This window comes from Cricetulus griseus, chromosome 8, assembly GCF_003668045.3.
Source record: "Cricetulus griseus strain 17A/GY chromosome 8, alternate assembly CriGri-PICRH-1.0, whole genome shotgun sequence".
Taxonomy (NCBI): Eukaryota; Metazoa; Chordata; class Mammalia; order Rodentia; family Cricetidae; genus Cricetulus; species Cricetulus griseus.
The window spans coordinates 75,874,745-75,893,998 of NC_048601.1; the positions used below are offsets into that span (position 1 = coordinate 75,874,745).

The window sequence follows — 19,254 nt, forward strand, 5'->3', positions numbered from 1 at the left end:
AAAATGGGAATCAGGCTGAAATTGGGCCACAAGCCATGGTTGTCAACCTTTAGAATAAGATCAGAGATCTATCTCTTTGCCTAAGGCTGGAGAAAATGAGAATGAAGCTCTCTGTATGCAACTAAAAGGACTCCCATGCAAATATTTCATTAGTCATTTTTGATCTAGCCAGTGGTCCGACCTTTGCCCCTTCTTCAGTCTTCCCTAAGGTTGTCCCTATCCCTGAGGAAAAAATGCCTGTGCTCAGTTATTTGATACATGGTGGCCACTCCAGTACTGGAAAGTTCTTTCCCTTGAAATAGAAAGCATGGCTTACAACAAATGTGTTTGCATCAGTAGCTATAACCTGTGCTGGGGCGTAACAACAACCAGTCAGAACTTCAGACCAGATGCCAGGAGTTCCAATTTATCTTGAAAGGATACATCAAAATTCTTGGGGGAGCTTAACACCCAGGAGGAATCTGGGAGGCTTTTTACATTTCTTTCCTGCTAAAAACTGAAGTTCATGTTCCCACAAAACTCATATAATGAAGCCCTGATCCCTAATGGGATACAATTGGGAGGTGAGACTTTTGCCAATAATTGGGTTATGAGTATGAAGCCATCATAAGTAAAGGAAAGCACTTCCTCTTCCTATGTGAGGATTCAGCAAGATTGAAGCCACACCAAGCAGGATCTCACTAGGCATCAGATCTGACAGCACCTTGATCTTCACTTCCCAGCCTCTAGAAGCATACAAATAGATGTGTGCTGTTCAAGCATCCATTCTAGAGTTTTGGTTAACAGCAGGTACTTTGTCTGGGATTTACAGCCTTCAAGGTCTTGCAGTGAGGAAAGGGACAATTGCCCCCTTGAAACTCGTAATGTGCTTGAGTCTTCAGAAATCTCATAATCTTGGTTTTTTTGTTGGTCTCTGTGCTGTCTTCCCATTCTCATCTGTAATCTTATTACAAGTAGAACAACATTAGCACTTCCAAATGCAATGCTTGTCTTAAATTCTGTCACATTACCAATATGTTCTTATTCCTGTCATGTCTTCACACTGATAGCACTGTCCTGAGCTGTGTACTTCTTATCCATGTGTCTCTACAAACATCTAGCTTTCCTTGTCTGAGCTTTATGAAAGTTGCGTTCTCTGTATTACCTACAACCACTTTTCCCATCATTACTCTAATTCCTTCATAGTAGGGTAGATAAATCACCATGAGAGACCTAGAAAACTTTGTTCCCTCACCACTTTCTCACATATGATCATGTCTCCAGGAATATGCTTGCATCAGAAAAATAGAAAAGAAACAACCTCTTGACCTGGGATGCTAAGAAATGTGATGAACTTTGTGTGAAAGACAGAGATTGGGACAGTAGTTGAGAAGTATATGGTATTCAGAAATTCCTTGGATTTCCTTGGGCGTCAGACACAAGGCAGTGTATTTGCAAGAGAATGAGAAAGGTCTAAGGATCCAGGCAAGGCAGTCTTAGGCCTGCTTAGAAGGAGAGCACCACCAAAACTTCACTTGCATTTGTTCTGGAGTTTGTAAAAGGAGCATAAGTGCAGAATTTGATTCCTAGTCTGTAATAGTCTGTTAAGTACTGGATCTTTAACAAGCAGTCTAGTGAGCAATGCCTTTAATTTGTTGTTAATATGTAATTAGCTGAAAGCATTATTGCTGTGAGCAAGTCAACTGATTTGATACTGAATGCAGCCAATCCTAATTACGTGGTCAATTCCTGGACTATGTAATTTGTGGAATGTCCAATATAGATCTTTGTTCAATATAGAAAACTACAATGGGAAAAGCAAACTTTTTGGAGATAGCAAGAGTTGGTCTCAGCTGTCCGTTTATCAGCTCTGTCTTTTATCCATCTTGTCTTTGCCAACCTCCTTGTCCACAGCTGTACAGTAGATGTTACCATGTGAGCCTCCTATATCAGAGGAGGGCTCAATGAGGCCATGTACACAGCAGTGTCTAAACTTTACCTTGCTCTTCAGAGTGGTTAGTGTCAGCAGCCTGTACTTTTTAACACTTTGTACATGGAGTACATGGACTATCAGATACAAAGTCCCAGGCTCTGTTCCTGTGTCACTGCTCACAGAACTGAAAGCATTTCCGGTTGCTTCTTGGAAGCTTTTCTCATCTTGTTGCCCTTGCCAAAAGGGCAGTTTACCCTCAGTGGAAGAGAGAAGGAAGAAAAAATGCTTTAGGTGGAAAAAAAGTAGGAGAGAGAGAGAGAGAGAGAGAGAGAGAGAGAGAGAGAGAGAGAGAGAGTCTCCCAGAAAAGATCCACCTGATGGGGAATGTGGGTTTTATAGAGAAGTCACAGTTTTTTGTTTTTTGTTTTTTTTCTGAACCAAGTCACATTGCAAAGGTTATAGGATCAAATAGACCCATGCTCAGAACCTGACTTCCATAACTATTAATTCTAAGTTTCTTAAGCGCTCAGCAGCCCAGTTTTCAAATGAGAAAAATGGCAAGCTAAATTTACTAGCAGTTTACCCTGTGGCCACACTCTTCATCTAAATTTTCAAAACAGCCTCCATGATATAGAGCTGCCAACTTCATTTGACAGATGAGGAAACCTGCTAAAAGGCGTATTTGTTAAAGATCACATAGCAGGGTTCTGTAGTAGATAGATTAGTTCCTTGGTAACCCTTGCACTGAATCTACAGTCCGAGCAGGACATGGAGGAGAAGAGGTGGTGCTGAGAAGAGCCCAGTAAGCCCTTGAGATGTTACTAAAACAGGCCTGCCCTGGCTTGCCCTCCCTTTCCCCATTGCTTGTCTCTCCCTGACTGTTTAGCTTTTGTTATCCAGGTAGTAGGTGTTACTGTTCTAGAAATTTTGTTCTGGCTGAGAAGAGCATTATTCAAAAAGGAACCCCAGCAAAAAAAAAAAAAAAAAAAAAAGGAATCCCAGTGCAGCCTCACCTCAAACACACTGCCAGTTTCCCTGTGAAGGAAGTTGGGTTGGAGCAATGGCAGTTGACTCCAGTGGTTGTTTGTAATGATTGACTGCACTCCTGGCTAAAAGCAAATCTATCAAGTAGTAGAGAACCCTCTCCCTCTCCCTCTCCCTCTCCCTCTCCCTCTCCCTCTCCCTCTCCCTCTCCCTCTCCCTCTCCCTCCCTCTCCTCTCCCTCCCTCTCACACTCCTTTCCTTTCCCTCTCCCTCCCTCTCCCTCCCCCTCCTTCCCTCTCTGTCTCTCTCTGTCTCTGTCTCTGTCTCTCTCTCTCTCTCTTTCTCTCTCTCTCTCTCAGCATGGGGTTGACTATTCTCTTTTTCAAATGTGTTTGCCTTTCTAACCATTGTCTCGTAGTTTGATGCTTATTTCTTCTATTTGTTCAGCTTGTGTTTGAACATCAAATGAATAGCATTGCCTGGCCTGTGCACTCATCACTGAACCACACTAACTACATCCTAGATACCCTCCTCAGCATTGTGATTGTTAAGTAAATGAGATGTGTCTTTGCTCCAAGTAGTTAACACCAAATAACCACACTTCAGTCTAAGTTTAGGACTGGGGTAAAGATAATCCTTGCCATGTGTACTTGTGCTATATGTTCTAATACCTTGGTTTTCTTTTTGTCCTTATTTTCCTGCATAAAATCCAATAAAAAAGAAATAATCACACATATCTGAGTTTTTAACTTAAATACCTATGTACAAAAAAAATATAAGTTAATACAGTTTAAAGCTAAGTTAGGAATAAATTTCCTTAATATTTTTAATTTTTTTCTTTTCAAATTATCAATCTTTTTTTTACTTTTGTGCATACATGTTTGCTTTTAAGTAAAAGAAAGCAAAAAATATTAGATTACAGTGAAAATTGAAATTATCCTATAATCCTATTTCCAGAATTATTTATTGACTTCCAAAGGTTTTCTACTTTGTATATATGCATATTTATGTGAAAATATGCTTTTCACCCCTCCCTCTCATCAGAGCCTGTTGGGACATTAGACATCTGGTACATGAAACAGAACATCAGCTGTAACAGACAACAGATCTCCCTTTTCTGGAAGGTAAGCTTTCAGTTTAAAACTCGCCGACAGTATATACTTAACTGTGTGCGAGAACATGTCCTTCTGCTTCCATTGTCGCTTCAGTATGGCACTTTAGGGACAGGGGAGCTCAGACAATCCATGACACCTGACCGCGTGTCGTCAGCATTCCAGCTGAGTTCCCTCCCAGTGTTCACGTCCTTGCTTCAGCCAACTTCCACGCCCAGAGTTTCTGCCTCTGAACTGTGCTCCCCCTTTAGCCACAACTCTTCCAAAACTGGACTCAACAGAGACTTTCTTTCTTAATGAGTCATTCCCGGTGTCAAAAGTTGAGAAAATTGTGAGTGTGGATGTTTAAGAATTTTTCCCACAGTTACTCAAAGAGCAAAGGTTTTAAAACGTTGAAAATAACCTAAATGGTAATGGAAAGAGACCCCCCCCCCATCATGAACAACAGAAAATGAGAGCCTGCCTTTGTTATAAAGACCCAAAACTGCACCTGGGCTGAAAGCCACTGTGACTACCTCATTCAGTTCTCACAATGTGGTGGGTTAGGCACTAGATAGTTCACCTACCAGATGAAAAACCAGAGAAAGGCAGTGCATGCCTAGGATCATCTCACCGCTAAATGGAGATGGAGACGTTAGAGCCTCTCTAAACTTTTTTCTGCTACTTCGTTGAGTCAAAATTCTGTTTGAACTCAGCTATGACTGCGGGCCCACAGGACAAGGTTTCCAGGTGAGGTGTACTATATTTTATTTCTCAGATCTCCCCCCACCACACACACACAGCATCTGGTGTAAGAGAAATCTATTAAAAATAACTTGTTGCATCATGACGAAGTCCTTCACTTGGAAACTGACATTGCAATTCAAAATGCAGTTGCTTTCAAGAACAGTGTTCAAAGTAAAATATGCTGAGAGACTTTTTTGTGAATGAAAAATCCAGCTTGGATGCTTTGTAATAAGGCCCAGATGAGCCGGGCGTTGGTGGTGCACGCCTTTAATCCCAGCACTCGGGAGGCAGAGGCAGGTGGATCTCTGTGAGTTTGAGGCCAGCCTGGTCTACAAGAGCTAGTTCCAGGACAGCCTCCAAAGCCACAGAGAAACCCTGTCTCAAAAAAAAATAAAAAATAAAAATAAAAAATGCCCAGCTGGTTTTTGGTCTTGCTTTGGTTCAATATTTCCTCATATTCTCCCTTGTGAAATAATGATATAAATCCTGTACCATTGTATGTTGTAAATATGTGATCTGCTTTTTAATTTTGATTTTACAGTTAAAAGATTGCGTGAATCTCAGAAGAGACTTTGAACTTTGGGCTTTTAAACAAGTTTGAGACTGATATGGGGACTTTTGCAGTTGGACTGAATGCATTTCTGCACTGTATTATAGCAACAAGCTTTTGGGGGCAGGGGGTGGAATGTGGTGGTTTGAACAGGAAAGGCCCCCATAAACTTAAGTGCTTGAATGCATAGGGATGGCACTATTAGGAGGTGTAGCCTTTTTGGAATAGGTGTTGCTTTGTTGGAGGTGTGTCACTAGGTGGCAGGCTTTGAGGTCTCAGATATTGAAGCCAGGCCAGGAGTGGCAATCTCTTCTTGCTGCCTTTGGGTCTGGATGTAGAACTCTCAGCAACTTCTTCAGCACCATGTATGCCTGCATGCCAACATGCTTCCCACCATGATGACAATGAATTAAACCTCTGAACTGTAAGCCAGCCCCAATGAAATGTTTTCCTTTATAAGATTTTCTGTGGTCTCTTCACATCAATAGAAACCCTAACTAAGACACATGTAAACAGTGTATCTTTAGCTTATCTGTCCTCTTATCCCCTCTCCCAATTCCCCCAGGCACCATCACATATCCTCCCCACTTCATGTCCTCCCCTTCTTCTTTAATAACACAATAAGTACCCTATTGATTGATAGTGTTGGCTTGATCCTGTGCAGGTCTTGTGCAGGTCACTACAGTGAGTTCATGCATACAATGGCCTGTTCATGCATAAAATGTCAGAAGACAGTATTTCGCAGTATTCATTACCATCCTCTGTCTCTTAGATTCTTTCTACCTCTTCTGTAGTGTTTACTGAGTCTTGGCCATATGGTCAATACAAATGTCACACTTAGATCTAAGAACTAAACAGTGACTTATTTTCAGTACTTTGACCAGTTAGGAGTCTTTGCTTCTTCTGCTGACCACTGCAGAGAAATGCTTCTCGAGACAAGATTGAGACAGCACTAATCTGTGCATAAATATTTAGAAGCCAGTTTAACATGTCCCTTTATCAAGACAACAGTAGTAGGGTCCCTCTAGGGCCTTTGATCGCCCTTAACCATGAGCTTTTGACCAGGTTTACAATACCAGGCATAAATTGACTCCTATGGAACAGGCCTCAAATCTATTCCCCAAGTGGTTGGTTACCTCATAAACTTCAAGTTACTGTTTCACCAGTGGACATGTCATACCAGCAGGTCAACATTGTAGCATGCAGGGTTTTCCACTAATAAACAGCATAGATGGCTTTTCTCAGCTGTGTGAATAGTACCTTCCAACACTAGAACACTGACCAGCATGGAGGAAGTTTTTAAGTCAGTTCCAGCTTGATTTCTCTATATCCCATAACCAAAGTGTTTGTCTTCCCACTTAATTCTGGTGGGCAGCCAAGAGCAATATCAGTAGCCTTTACTGTTTGGGGAACATTTGGAGCCTCCTTATCCAATAACTCATAAGGAATTATCCTACAACTGGCACTGAGATTTTCATTTAATAAATGTCTTCTATGGAAGCATTGCTGACCATGCAGGGCACCTGTGTTCAAGCTCCTTTTTTTAATTACTATATTTTTTAATTAGCCTACAAAGTATTGGGCTTCCATAGGAGCTTTTTGCATATCCTTAGTTTCAGTTAACCCACACAAACTCACTGCTGTCTCCTGTCCCTCTGGTACCATCCCTGCTTATGCCTTTAACCCCAGTATTCTCCCTTCTGCCTTTAGATCATATATCCTCTACTCTTTCCCTCTCCCTCTCATAGGCCCTTTTCAGCTTTCTAAGTTCTACAGATATCCAGATTAAGCACATAAATTTAACAATTCCAAGCTAAGATTCATATACAAGAGATAACATGCAGCATTTGTCTCTCTGGGATTATTTCACTTAGTATAATACTTTCCAGTTCCATCCATTTTCCTACTCATTTCCTTTTTCTTTGTAGCTGAATAAAATTCCATTATGTATATGTACCACATTTTCATTATCCACTCATCAGTTAATAGATATCTAGTTTCATTGCATTTTCTAGCTACTGTAAATAAAACAGCAATGAACATGTGTGCAAGTTTCTGTAGGTTGCTTTTGGGTAGATGACCATTTTTACAACATTGGCTCTTCTAATTCATGAGCACAGGAAGCCTATCCATTTTTTAGATCAGTGGTTCTCAACCTTCCTAACACTCTGACCCTTTAATACAGTTCCTCATGTTGTGGCAAGCCTCCCAGCCCCCAACCATAAAATTATTTTTGTTCTTATTTCATAACTGCAATTTTGCTACTGTTATGCACCATAACGCAAATATCTGATATATGACCCCTGTGAAAGGGTCTTTTGATCCCAAAGGGTTCCGGCCCACATGTTGAGAACCACTGTCCTAGTGTCCTTGTCAATTCCTTTCTTAAGTGTTTTAAAGTTTCCATTATGGGGCCAGTGAGGTGGCTTAGTGGGTAAAGGTGCCTCCTGCTAATCATGGTGGCATTAGTTTAATCACTGGGACCACATGTTGGAGGAAAGCACCGACTTCCACAAATTAAGCTCTGGCCACCACACACAAACCGTGGCATGCTCACCTATATTACACAGGCTTGTACATACACAGACACATATGAATAAATAAAATGTAATCTTAAAAAATGTAGCCAAGCAGTGGTGACACACACCTTTAATCCCAGAACTTGGGAGGCAGAGGCAGGCAGATCTCTGTGAGTTTGAGGCCATGCTGATTTACAGTGACAGTTCCAGGACATCCAGGGATGGTACATAGAGAAACCCTGTCTCAAAAAAATCAGGGGAAAAATAAAGTTTTCATTATAGAAGACTTTCACATCCCTAGTTTATTCCTTGGTTTATTTAGGATATTGTGAGTGAGATTATTCCCACAATTTCTTTTTTAGTTTACTTGTCTTTGATATATAGGAAAAATAATGACTATTGTGTGTTATTTTTGTATCCCGCCAATTTGATGAGTGTTTATCAATTCTAAATGTTTTCTGGTAGAATCTTTAGTCTCTATTTGCATTCCTTGGCTTCTTCCTTTCCTATTTGTATCCCTTTTATTTCATTCTCTTGTAAAATTGTTTTAGCTAATATTTCTAGTACTATGCAAAATAAAAGTGGATTAAATAGACATGCTTACTTGTTCCTATTGCTAGTGGAAAAGCTTTGCACCTTTCTCACTTTGAATACAATGTTATCTATGGGTATATCTTATATAAACCCTGTATTGTGTTAGATATGTCATTTCCATTTCAAATTTCTGCAAAGCTTTTAACATGAAAGGATGCTGAATTTTGACAAAAGTCTTTTCTGCCTTTATCAAGGTGACCTTGTAGTTTCTGTCCTCAACTCCTTTTATATAATTTATAACATTTATTGAACCATTCCTGAATCTCTGTAATAAATCATACTTGATCAAGGTGAATTATCTTTTTTATATGTTCTTGAATTTGGTTTGCAACATTGTTTGTTTTTCTTTTATTAATGTTAGCACTACTGCTAATTATTTCTTCCTGTCTGCTGTTTGAGGTTTGGTTTGTTCTTGTTTTTCCAAATCCTTGAGATTTATTGTTACATTGTATATTTGAATTTCTCTGATTTTGTAATGTAGGCACTTAAAACTACAAACTTCCCTCTTGGGATCATCTTCATTGTATTCTATACATTTTGGTGTGTGTGTGTGTGTGTGTGTGTGTGTGTGTGTGTGTGTGTTGTGTTGTGTTTACATGTATGTATATCTATATTTTGCTGCTATTTTATTTTGATATTTATTAATTTATTTTATAACCCACCCACAGTCTCCCCTCCGTCCTCTCCTGCCAGTCACCCCCTCCACCTCCCTGTGTCCCTCCATCCACTCTTCCTCTGTTTCTATTCAGAAAAGGGCAGGCCTTCCATGGATATTGACAAAAGATCAAGTTGCACCTTGCCTTGTATTAGTCTGGGCAAGGCAGTATGAAGAATAGTGTCCCAAAGCCAGCAAAAGAGTCAGAGAAAGTCCCTGCTTCCATAGTTAGGAGTCCCAAAAGAAGACCAAGCTACACAAATGTCACATATATGCAGAAGGCCTAGGACAGTCCCATTCAGGCTCTCTGGTCATCAGTTTAGTCTCTGTGAGTTCCTTTGAGCCCAGGTTAGTTGATTCTGTGGATTTTCTTGTTATGTCCTTGACCCCTCGGATTCCCACAATTGTTCTCCCCTCTCTTCAGCAGGATTCCCCAGGCTCAGCCTAATGTTTGGCTGTGAGTCTCTGCATCTGTTTCCATCAGTTTTTCAATGAAGTCTCTCTCTGATGACTATTGGCTGGACACCAATTTATGAGTATAGGAAAGTATCATTAGACATCATCACATATTTTTTTCTCTAATTGTGTTTGGTTCTATCCTAGGTCTCTGGGCCATCCATCCCCTTGGTTCTGGTGCTTTAGGCAGTGTCAAGGGTGGGCTTACTCTTGTGGCATAGTCTCAGGGTGGACTCGTATTTGGTGGGCCATTTGCCACAATTTGCACCACCCCAGCACACCCCATAGGTAGGACAGACTGTAGGTCAAAGGCTATGTGGCTGGGTTGATGTCCCAATCCCTCCGATGGAAGCCTTGCCAGGTCACAGGAGATGGCCAGTTTGGGCTACATATCCACTATTGCTAGGGAGTCTTAGCTAGTGTCACCTTTGTAGACTCCTGGGAGTTTCCCTTATCCCAGGTTCTACCTCACTCCCAAATGCTTCTTCCCTTTCCAGTCAGCTTTTTCAGTATTCTTGCCCGCACCTGACCCCCACCTGATTCCTCATGTTCCCATTGCCACCAACCCCAAGTTCACCCATGAAACCTCGTGTATTTCCCCTTCCCAAGGAAATCCCAGTGTCCCCCTTGAGCCCTCCTTATTGTTTAGCCTCTCTGGGTCTGTGGATTATAGTATGGCTATCCTTTAGAGCTAATATCCACTTATAAGACAGTATGTACCATGTTTATTTTTCTGGCTTATCTCACTCGGGATGATTTTCTAGTTCCATCTATTTGCCCTTGGATTTTATTGTTTTTAACAACTAATACTCCATTGTGTAAATGTACCACATTTTCTTTATCTATTCTTTTGAGGAACATCTAGATTGTTTCTACATTCTGGCTATTACGAATAAATCTGCTATGAACATAGTTGAACAATTGTCCTTGTGATATGACTCAGCATGCTTTGAGTATATGCCCAAGAGTGGTATAGCTGGGTCTTGAGATAGATTGATTCCCAATTTTCTGAGAAAATGCCATATTGATTTCCAAGGTGCTGTACAAGTTTGCACTCCCACCAGCAATAGAGGAGTGTTCCCCTTGCTCCACATCCTCTCCAGCATGAGCTGTCACTTGTGTTTTTGATCCTGGCCATTCTGACAGATGTAAAATGGAATCTCAGAGTCATTTTAATTTGCACTTTCCTGATAGCTAAAGATGTATAATATTTCTGTTTCCCCACCATTTGAGATTCTTCTGTTGAGAATTCTCTATTTAGGTCTGTACCTCATTTTTTAATTGGATTACTTGGCTTGTTGATGTCTAGTTTCTTGAGTCTTTACATACTTTGGAAATCAGCCCTCTGTCAGATGTGGGGTTGGTGCACATCTTGTCCCATTCTGTAGTCTGCAGTTTTGTCCTACTGAAGCTTTGTCTTACAGAAGCTTTTCTGCTTCAAGAGGTCCCATTTATTAATCGTTGATCTTAGTGACTGTCCTATTGGTGTTCTTTTCAGAAAGTTGGCTCCTGTGCCAATGCATTCAAGGCTATACTCTACCTTCTCTTCTATCAGGTTCAATGTATCTGGATTTATATTGAGGTCCAAGATCCACTTGGACTTGAGTTTTGTGCAGGGTGATTAATATGGATCTATTTGCATTCCTCTACATGCTAACATCCAGTTATGCCAGCACTATTTGTTGAAGATGATTTCTTTTTTCCATTGTGTAATTTTGCCTTCTTTGTTGAAAATCAGGTGCCCATAGGTGTGTGGATTTACATCTGGGTCTTCAATTTGATTCCATTGGTCTATGTGTCTGTTTTTATGCAAAATATTGTAAGGTTTTTATTACTACATTCCTGTAGGAAAGCTTGAAATCAGGGATAGTGATACCTCCAGAAGTTCCTTTATTGTACAGAATTGTTTTAGATATCCTGGGGCTTTTTTGTTCTTTCAAGTATTGTTCTTTCAAGATCTGTAAAGAATTGTGTTGCAATTTTAATGGGAATTGAATCTGTAAATTACTTTAGGTAAGATGGCCACTTTTACTAAGTTAATCTTATCCATCCATGAGCTTGGGAGATCTTCCCATCTTATGATATCTTTTCCAATTTCTTCCTTCAAAAGACTTGAAATTCTTGTCATATGTGTCTTTCATTTGCTTGATAAGAGTTACACCAAGATATTTTTTATTTTTGAGAAAGGGTTTCTCTGTGTAACCTTGATTTTCCTGGAACTCACTGTTAACGAGGCTGGCCTTGAACTCAGAGATTCAACTGCCTCTACCTCCTGAGTGCTAGGATTAAAGACATGCACCACCATCACTCAGTAAGATCTTTTATATTATTTATAGCTATTGTGAAGGATGTTGTTTCCCTAATTTCTTTCTCAGCCCATTTATTGTTTGTATATAGGGGAGCTACTGATTTTTTTTAGTTCATCTTGTATCCAGCCACTTGACTGAAGGTGTTTATCAACTGTAGGAGTTCCCTGGTAGAATTTTGGGGGTCACTTATATATGCTACCATCTCATCTGCAAAAGTGATACTTTGACTTCTTCCTTTCCAATTTGTATTCCCTTGATCTTCTTTAGTTGTCTTATTGCTCTAGCTAGAATTTCAAGTATTATATTGAATAAATATAGAGAGAGTAGACAACTTTGTCTTGCTTCTGATTTTACTGCAATTGCTTTGAGTTTCTCTCCATTTAATATGATGTTGGCTATCAGCTTGCTATGTATTTCCTTTATTATGTTTACATATGTCCTTTGTATCGCTGATCTCTCCAAGACTTTTTATCAAGAAGGGGTTTGGATTTTGTCAAAGGCTTTTTCAGCATCCAATGAGATAACATGCGATTTTTTTTCTTTCTTTCAGTTTATTTATATGGTGGATTACATTGTCAGATTTTTATATGTTGAACCATCTCTGTATCTCTGGTATGAAGCCTACTTGATCATGGTGGATGATCTTTTTAATGTGTTCTTGGATTCAGTTATTTTCATTTACTTCAAAAATTTTAGTTTTGCTTCTTGGTTTCTTGAATTACACATTCATCATTCAACAGTGTGTTGTTTAATCTCTATTAATTTGCATATTTTCTATAGTTTCTCTTGCTGTTGATTCCTAGTTTTAATCTACTGTGATAAAATAGACTGCAAAAAATTATTTCTATTTTCCCATATTTATTTAGATTTATGTCCTAATACATGATCTATTTTATATAGTTTCAAGGGCTGCTTAGACAAAATAGTATTCTGTAGTGTTCAGGTGGAGTGTCTATATACTTCTGTCAGATACAGGTCAGTTAATTCCAGCATCCCTCTATTTTTTGGCATAACCTATCTTTGGGTGACAGTGGGATATTGAAGTCACTTGCCATTGCTGTGTTGTGGTTAGTATATGCCTTTGCATCTAGTAATATTTGTTTTGTGAAAGTGAGTATATCTCTATTCAGTGCTCATATGCTTAGAACTATTAATGACCCTTGATGAGTTGTCCCTTCAATCAGTATGAAGTGATTTTGATTTCTTCTGACTAGGTTTGTTTTGAGGTCTATTTTGTCAGGTATCACAATAGCAGGACCTGTTTGTTTCTTGATTCCCTTTTTTTTGGATACCTTTTTCCATCCTCTCACCTGCCTTTGATGTTGAAGTGTGGTTCTTAGTAAAAGAGTGCTTCTGTTTTCTAATCAATTCTTCTAGTCTAGGAATTGAAACCATTAATATTTAGGGTTATTATTGAAAGGTGTAAATTAATTCTTGTCATTTGTTGGTTGTGCAGTGCTCAATGTTTTCTTAGTCCTTATATGTATAACAACTGTCCTAGCATCATTTATTCCATCCCCTAAAGCCTATTGATTGTGTTTCTTTCTCTTCTGTCCATAATATTCCTTCTAATATCCTCTATTGAGGAGGCTTAATGCTTATAAATTCCCTTAGCCTGCTTTTCTTCAAGGGAAACTTTTCTCTTTTTCTTCAATTCTGACTGATAATTTTATCAGGCATAGGTACTCTTTGGTTGGCATCTGTGGTCTTTTATAATTTGAAATATATTTTTCTAAGTGTTTCAGGCTTTTTGTTGATGTTGTTTCATTTTGTTTTGTTTTGTTTTGTTTTTCTAAGACAGTATTTCTCTGTACAGCCCTGGCTGTCACTCTGTAGACCAGAATGACCTCAAACTCAGATCCTCCAGCCCCTGCCTCCCAAGTGCTGGGATGTAAGCTGTGCTCCATCACTGCCTGGCTCTTGTTTCTGGCTTTTATAGTTTCCATGTTTGCTATGCCTTTGGCACAGCATTCTTCTCCTTCCTTTATTCCCATATACATACATTTGGCCATTTGACAGTGTCACAAAGATCTCTCATATCTGTTCATATGCTTGTAAAATTTATCAATAGAGCTGAAGAGATGGCTCGGTGCTTTTAAGAGCACTTGGTGCTTTTGCAGAGGAAATGGGTTCAGTTCCCAGCACCACACGATGGCCTACAACCATCTGTAACGACAGTGTCAGGGGTTCATACCCTCTTCTGACCTCCCTAGTCACAAGACATGCATGTGATATACACAGTATACACACATACATACAAGCAAAAACTCATGATAAAATAAACAAGTCTTTAAATTTTCTTTAATTGAAGGATCTAGTCCTCTACCTTGTTTTCTAGCCCTGAGAGTATATCCTTATCACGGTCCCTTATTCTGGTGACGTTTTCCACTAAGATTCGTTTTTTTTTAAATCTAACTTACTTACCTTTTCATTTCTATTCATTTCAGGTTGCTTCTTTCCCAATATTTCTATTTCTTCATTGAACTTATTTTTGTATCCTGAATTGACTATTTTATTCAAGCTATTTGTGCAAACAAATTCTCTTGGAATTTATTTAGGAGTTTATTCCAGTCCTCTTGAAATTAATTTTGGAGCTTATTTATATCCTCTTTGAATTCTTTGAATATATTTGTAATTCTGTGGACACTTTGTCTGGAATTTCACCTAAGTTGCTCCCCTTGGGACCATCACTATGGGATTGGCCACTTTGGGAGGAGACATATTGTCTAGGGTTTTTTTGTTTGTTTGTTTTTTTGAGTTAGAATTTCTATATCTGGTGTTGTTCACTGGCTTTGCTTTGGTTTGAGTGTCTAGCCCACCTGTGTTGGTGACTATTTGGATCTTTGCTTGGAATTCACCCAGCTTATCTGGTTTGGGGTCAGCTGTGATGCTTGAACTTCACTCATGGGAACACGAAGTACTGGTATGTGATGGGTAGCTGAGGCGGCACTAGCTGGGTTAGAAGGGGCACAACCTCTGACCTCCCAAGTGGATAACCTGTGTAAGCTGGCAAGGGAGATTCCTGAGTAGTGGGAGTGTGGCTTCTGACCTATGAGCTAGCACTCAATGTGATTCTGCAGAATCAAAGAGACAGGATGCCAGAGTCAGCTGTGATGCTAGCCTTTGACCTAATGAGCCCATGGGGTCTCTATGCAATTCTGTGGTAGCAGAGTGGTGGGGTATCACGACCATCACGAGTGCTGGCCTTAGATCTGATGAGTTAACTCACTACAAGGTTCTAAGGCAGCTGAGGATGAGGTGCTAGAGTGTCAGTCTCTGAAATGAAAAGCAGGCAAGATCTCCATGTGCTGGCCGGGAAGGTGGTGGCGTTCAGGATCAGAAGGGGCATTGGTCACTGACCAGACAAGCAAATGGGTTCTCTACATGGGTTCCCATGACTGGGAGTTGGGGAATCTGGGAACAAGAAGGTGCTGGATGCTGACCTAATGAACTAAGTGCTCTACTAATTTCTGTGGCAGTTGAGGGGCATGCCAGGGCTAGCTGGGGTGCTAACTTCTGACCTTATGAGCAAGCAGGACTTTGTATGTGTTCTGTTGCAGCTACATGGTGAAGTACCTCACATGTTCTTGAGCAAGGTGTTTTAGCCTCCCTGCCCATACTATCCTCATGAGGAAACTTAAGATAATACTAATGCACATGAGGCTGCCATAAAGGGATAGCCAAGAGTTTTTATTATCCTTGTTTTGAAAATATGGATATTATGTCTCAGAGCGATAAAATAACTGTGCACCAGATGTTACACAGAGAAGCGAGAAAATTCAAAGGTCCTTCCTACTAAGATGAAGGGTGGGGATTCAGTTCAGTGCGAGGAGCACATACTAGCATGCACAGGGCCTGTATTCAATCCCCAGCATCACCATGCACAAAACCAGCAGCAATCCAAAGCTGAAAGGAAAGGAAAGCTGTGACTGACAGGTCCAGTGCCTGAGCTTTCAAAGGGGTCTTGATTACTGCTGCTCTTCTTTGGCATGAGTAAAACTCTAATGGCCTTCCCTTTCTGTCATTAGAGCCAGTGCTCTGTCTGCTGTGCCGCATAGCTACCTAGCATTTCTTCTTTTCATTGTTTGTACTCGGTGCTTCTAGAAAGGAGCCAAGTGTCAGAAACCCTACCAGGCTTAGCAACTGCACATTCCAGATAAGGCCCCTCCCTGACATCCACCAGGGGGCGTTCTATAAACTCATATGTCTTCTTTCTGGGTACGGCTTGAGCTAGTTGCTCAACTGCTCTAAGCCTGGGCTCAAGCCTCAGAAAGGGAAGCGAGAGCTAAACGTGACAAGGAATGTAAAGCACATGGTTAAGCAAATGTTATTTTCTCCCTTATCACCTCCTCAAGTGAGCAGCACTGGAGTACAAATATGTTTATCTGCAGAGTCAGTTGGTTTGTCAGGATCGCTATCTTCAGAATTCACCTCTTGTCTCCCGTGACTCAGAGCCTTCTGGCTCTTGGAGAAAAACTATGTCCCTCCCTTCCCAAATTGCTAAATGCATACCTTCTGTTGACGCTGTGTGTCAGAATGCATCATAACCCCACAGCTGGAGAAGGTCGCTTTGCAACTTTGGTCTGGGAGGGTGACTGGGATTCTATCTGTCAATTGCTGCAGCCTCTCCCTGTCCCGAGCCTGAGGAACAACACATCACAACAGAAGGAGAAAAACACTATAGAAGAAAGCAAGTGCTGGCTACGGAAAGGCACCCCTTTGGCTATCTCTTACTCCATCCTTCCCTGCCAGCCTTAAAGGTTCAGAGATAAGTGTATCTAACATAGACTGGGCCAAATTCTCCACATAAAGTCATTCCTCAGAATTTAACTGTTCACACAGCTCCCAATTCTGCCTGAGGATGGCTTCCCTGACAAGCATTTGTTTCATCTATGCTGTTTTTCTCCTCAGATAAAGGCCAGGTTTATTAATACAATGTTAGAACATTTAACTTTTGAAAACATTTTCATAGCTGGGTGTAATGGCACACACCTATTATCCCAGAGGCAGGGGCACTAGCAAAACTTGAGGTCAGTCTGGCTTATGTAGTTAGTTCTTAGCCATTGAGGGTTTCACAGTGAGTTCCTGTCTCAAAAAACAACAAAAAACAAAACAAAACAAACAAAAAAAGGGGCAGATAATTAAAAACAAGAAAATGCTTATGTAATCCTCACAACAGGCAATGAGATTGGTTGTGGTGGACGTAATGGACACCTGAAATGATAACTTCAGGGAGATGCTGAATATTTGCCAAATGTTCCCCACCAGCACTGTCTTCACCCAGTCCACTGGGCCAGGCTAAGATCTAGTTTAGGACTTGTGGACCAAACGTTTCCTCCAACAGACTTGCCTTAACTAAGCTCCAGAAACGGCAATATACAGAGCTGAGAGCTCAATGATTAATTACAAGAATGTAGCTTCTGGGCCAATCAGAAGACTTGACTCTGCAAACAGAACATTCTCTAGTACTAAATGTCTCGGAATCCAAATTATAATCAGGAAGGCAATTTATTCATTTAAAGTGAAAGAACTGAAGTGTGCCAGGTGTTCATGCCCAAACTGTTCTGACAGATAAACCACATAGGAAACCAAATGACTTAGCCTCTTGGTAAGCAAGGAACCAGAGCAAGGGCAATTGCTGGCCCACGAGTGTGTCTTCCAGTAAACAGTCTCCTGCCATGAACGGATAGAGAGTGGCAGAGAACTATGCCACTTAAATCTGTTAGCCAAGCCTTCTTCCTGCAGTAGGCAGGGATGAGCACTGCCAGGGTTAAACTTCACAACTCTTCAGGTCTATGCTTCCATTTGCCATGGCCATTGTACAAAACAAGAGAAAAGTAACAGTTTCTGCTCACTTTGTGCCTTTGCTCCCAAATGATCTCAATCAGAATTTTGCAGATTGGTACTAGGTTCCTAGCACAGATGGCTAATTCAAGTCCCTAAGTCTCATTTTACTAGTTTGGCGTCTCAAAGTGGTGGTTTTGTTGTTGTTGTTGTTGTTGTTATGGTTGTTTTGTTTTGTTGTTTTTTGAGCCAAAATTTTTATTTATTCCTTTCTTGCACTTGAAGTACTCTTCGATGACATCCTTGGCCTGAGATTCTTTGCCATTGTCCTTAACCACTACACAACTGCAAGCAACCACTTTCCATGGTTTCCCCTCTCGATCAATTTTACAGAGGCCGACCCATTCCCCTAGTTTCCTATTGTCATCAACCTTAATTAGGTTGATCTGGTGCTCAGCACAAAGGGCCTCCACCAACTTGACATACATAGGCTCATCACAATTGGATGCGAGCACACAGAGATGGGCTTGGCGCTTGTCTAAGGCTTTGGCAGCTTTGCGGAACGGTCATCATGGATGAGGGCGGTCTTCAGCACCTCTTGGAGTGCGGTATTGACGTCCATTACACCTCCAGCAGCAATGCCTTCCTCGGCCATGGCGGTGGATTACGGGTGAGGCCGAATCTTCAACACATCCGAACCTCTGCCTCCGTGGAACTCGGCGGTGGCAGGGGAAAAGCGAAAGTGGTGGTTTTGATGTTCTAAGCAGCCTTGCACATTCTATATCTAAAAAGGTACCCTTACTGGCTGGTGGTGGCACACACCTTTAGTCCCACCATTTGGGAGACAGAGGAAGGTGGATCTCTGAGTTTGAAGCCAATCTAGGGTTACACAGAGAAACACTGTCTCAACCAACCAACAAACAAAAAGGCACCCTGTCCCCCTGTGCCCCTTGTCCCCCACCCATGGCCATGCGTTTTCTGTGAGTGTGTCTCTGTGAACGTCTCTGTGTGTCTCTCTATGAATATGTTTCGCAAATTTTAAAATAAAAACCCAGAGGAACTGAGTGCTTGCCCCAAGATCTGAGTGACGGCAAATTCACAGCTCAGAGCCAGTGTTTATAGAGGCAGATTCCACAGTTCTCCAATCAGTTGTGTTTACCAAGAAAGAAACTCAATGTTTTTCAGAATTATCTTTTTAAAATGTTAAACATTTTTTTAACTAAAAAGAAGCTGTGAGGATGTGAATGAAAGTGTACAGTGGAGATGAAAAAACATAAAATATTCACTAAGACAGAGTCTCCTACAACTGGGCCAGGTGGTGCAGGCATAAAGAGCATCCATGCTGTTGTCTGAGAGTAAGAGGATATTCATATGTTTTCTTGCAGAGTCTGAGTCCATCAGAGGCAAGGGGAGAAATCCTCCACTATCAGGTGACCTTATGGGAGGTGACAAGGAAAATCATCCTGCAGAACATTACAGAACACACTTCCTGGACTGGGGTCATTCCCAGAATGGGGGCTTGGACTGCATCTGTGTCTGCAGCCAATTCGAAAGGCACCTCTGCAGCCACTCTTATGAACATAGTGGACCTGTGTGGTACTGGTAGGTACCCAGTCACCTTAACACTGCCTGTGGGAAACTGTATCCCTCACC

The 19,254-nt window shown here is 40.9% G+C and overlaps 1 protein-coding gene and 1 pseudogene across 2 annotated transcripts in view; one reads left to right on the forward strand and one right to left on the reverse strand.

Moving 5' to 3' along the window:
• Il12rb2 (interleukin 12 receptor subunit beta 2) overlaps positions 1–19,254 on the forward strand; it is a 59,432-nt gene that overhangs the window by 11,731 nt on the left and 28,447 nt on the right. For both annotated transcript variants that reach the window (XM_027430232.2, XM_027430234.2), the window contains exons 7-8: positions 3,941–4,020; positions 18,987–19,203. In XM_027430232.2, the coding sequence (XP_027286033.1) occupies positions 3,941–4,020; positions 18,987–19,203 (297 nt within the window). The remainder of the gene's footprint in view (positions 1–3,940; positions 4,021–18,986; positions 19,204–19,254) is intronic.
• Positions 17,805–18,271, reverse strand: LOC107977833 (annotated as a pseudogene).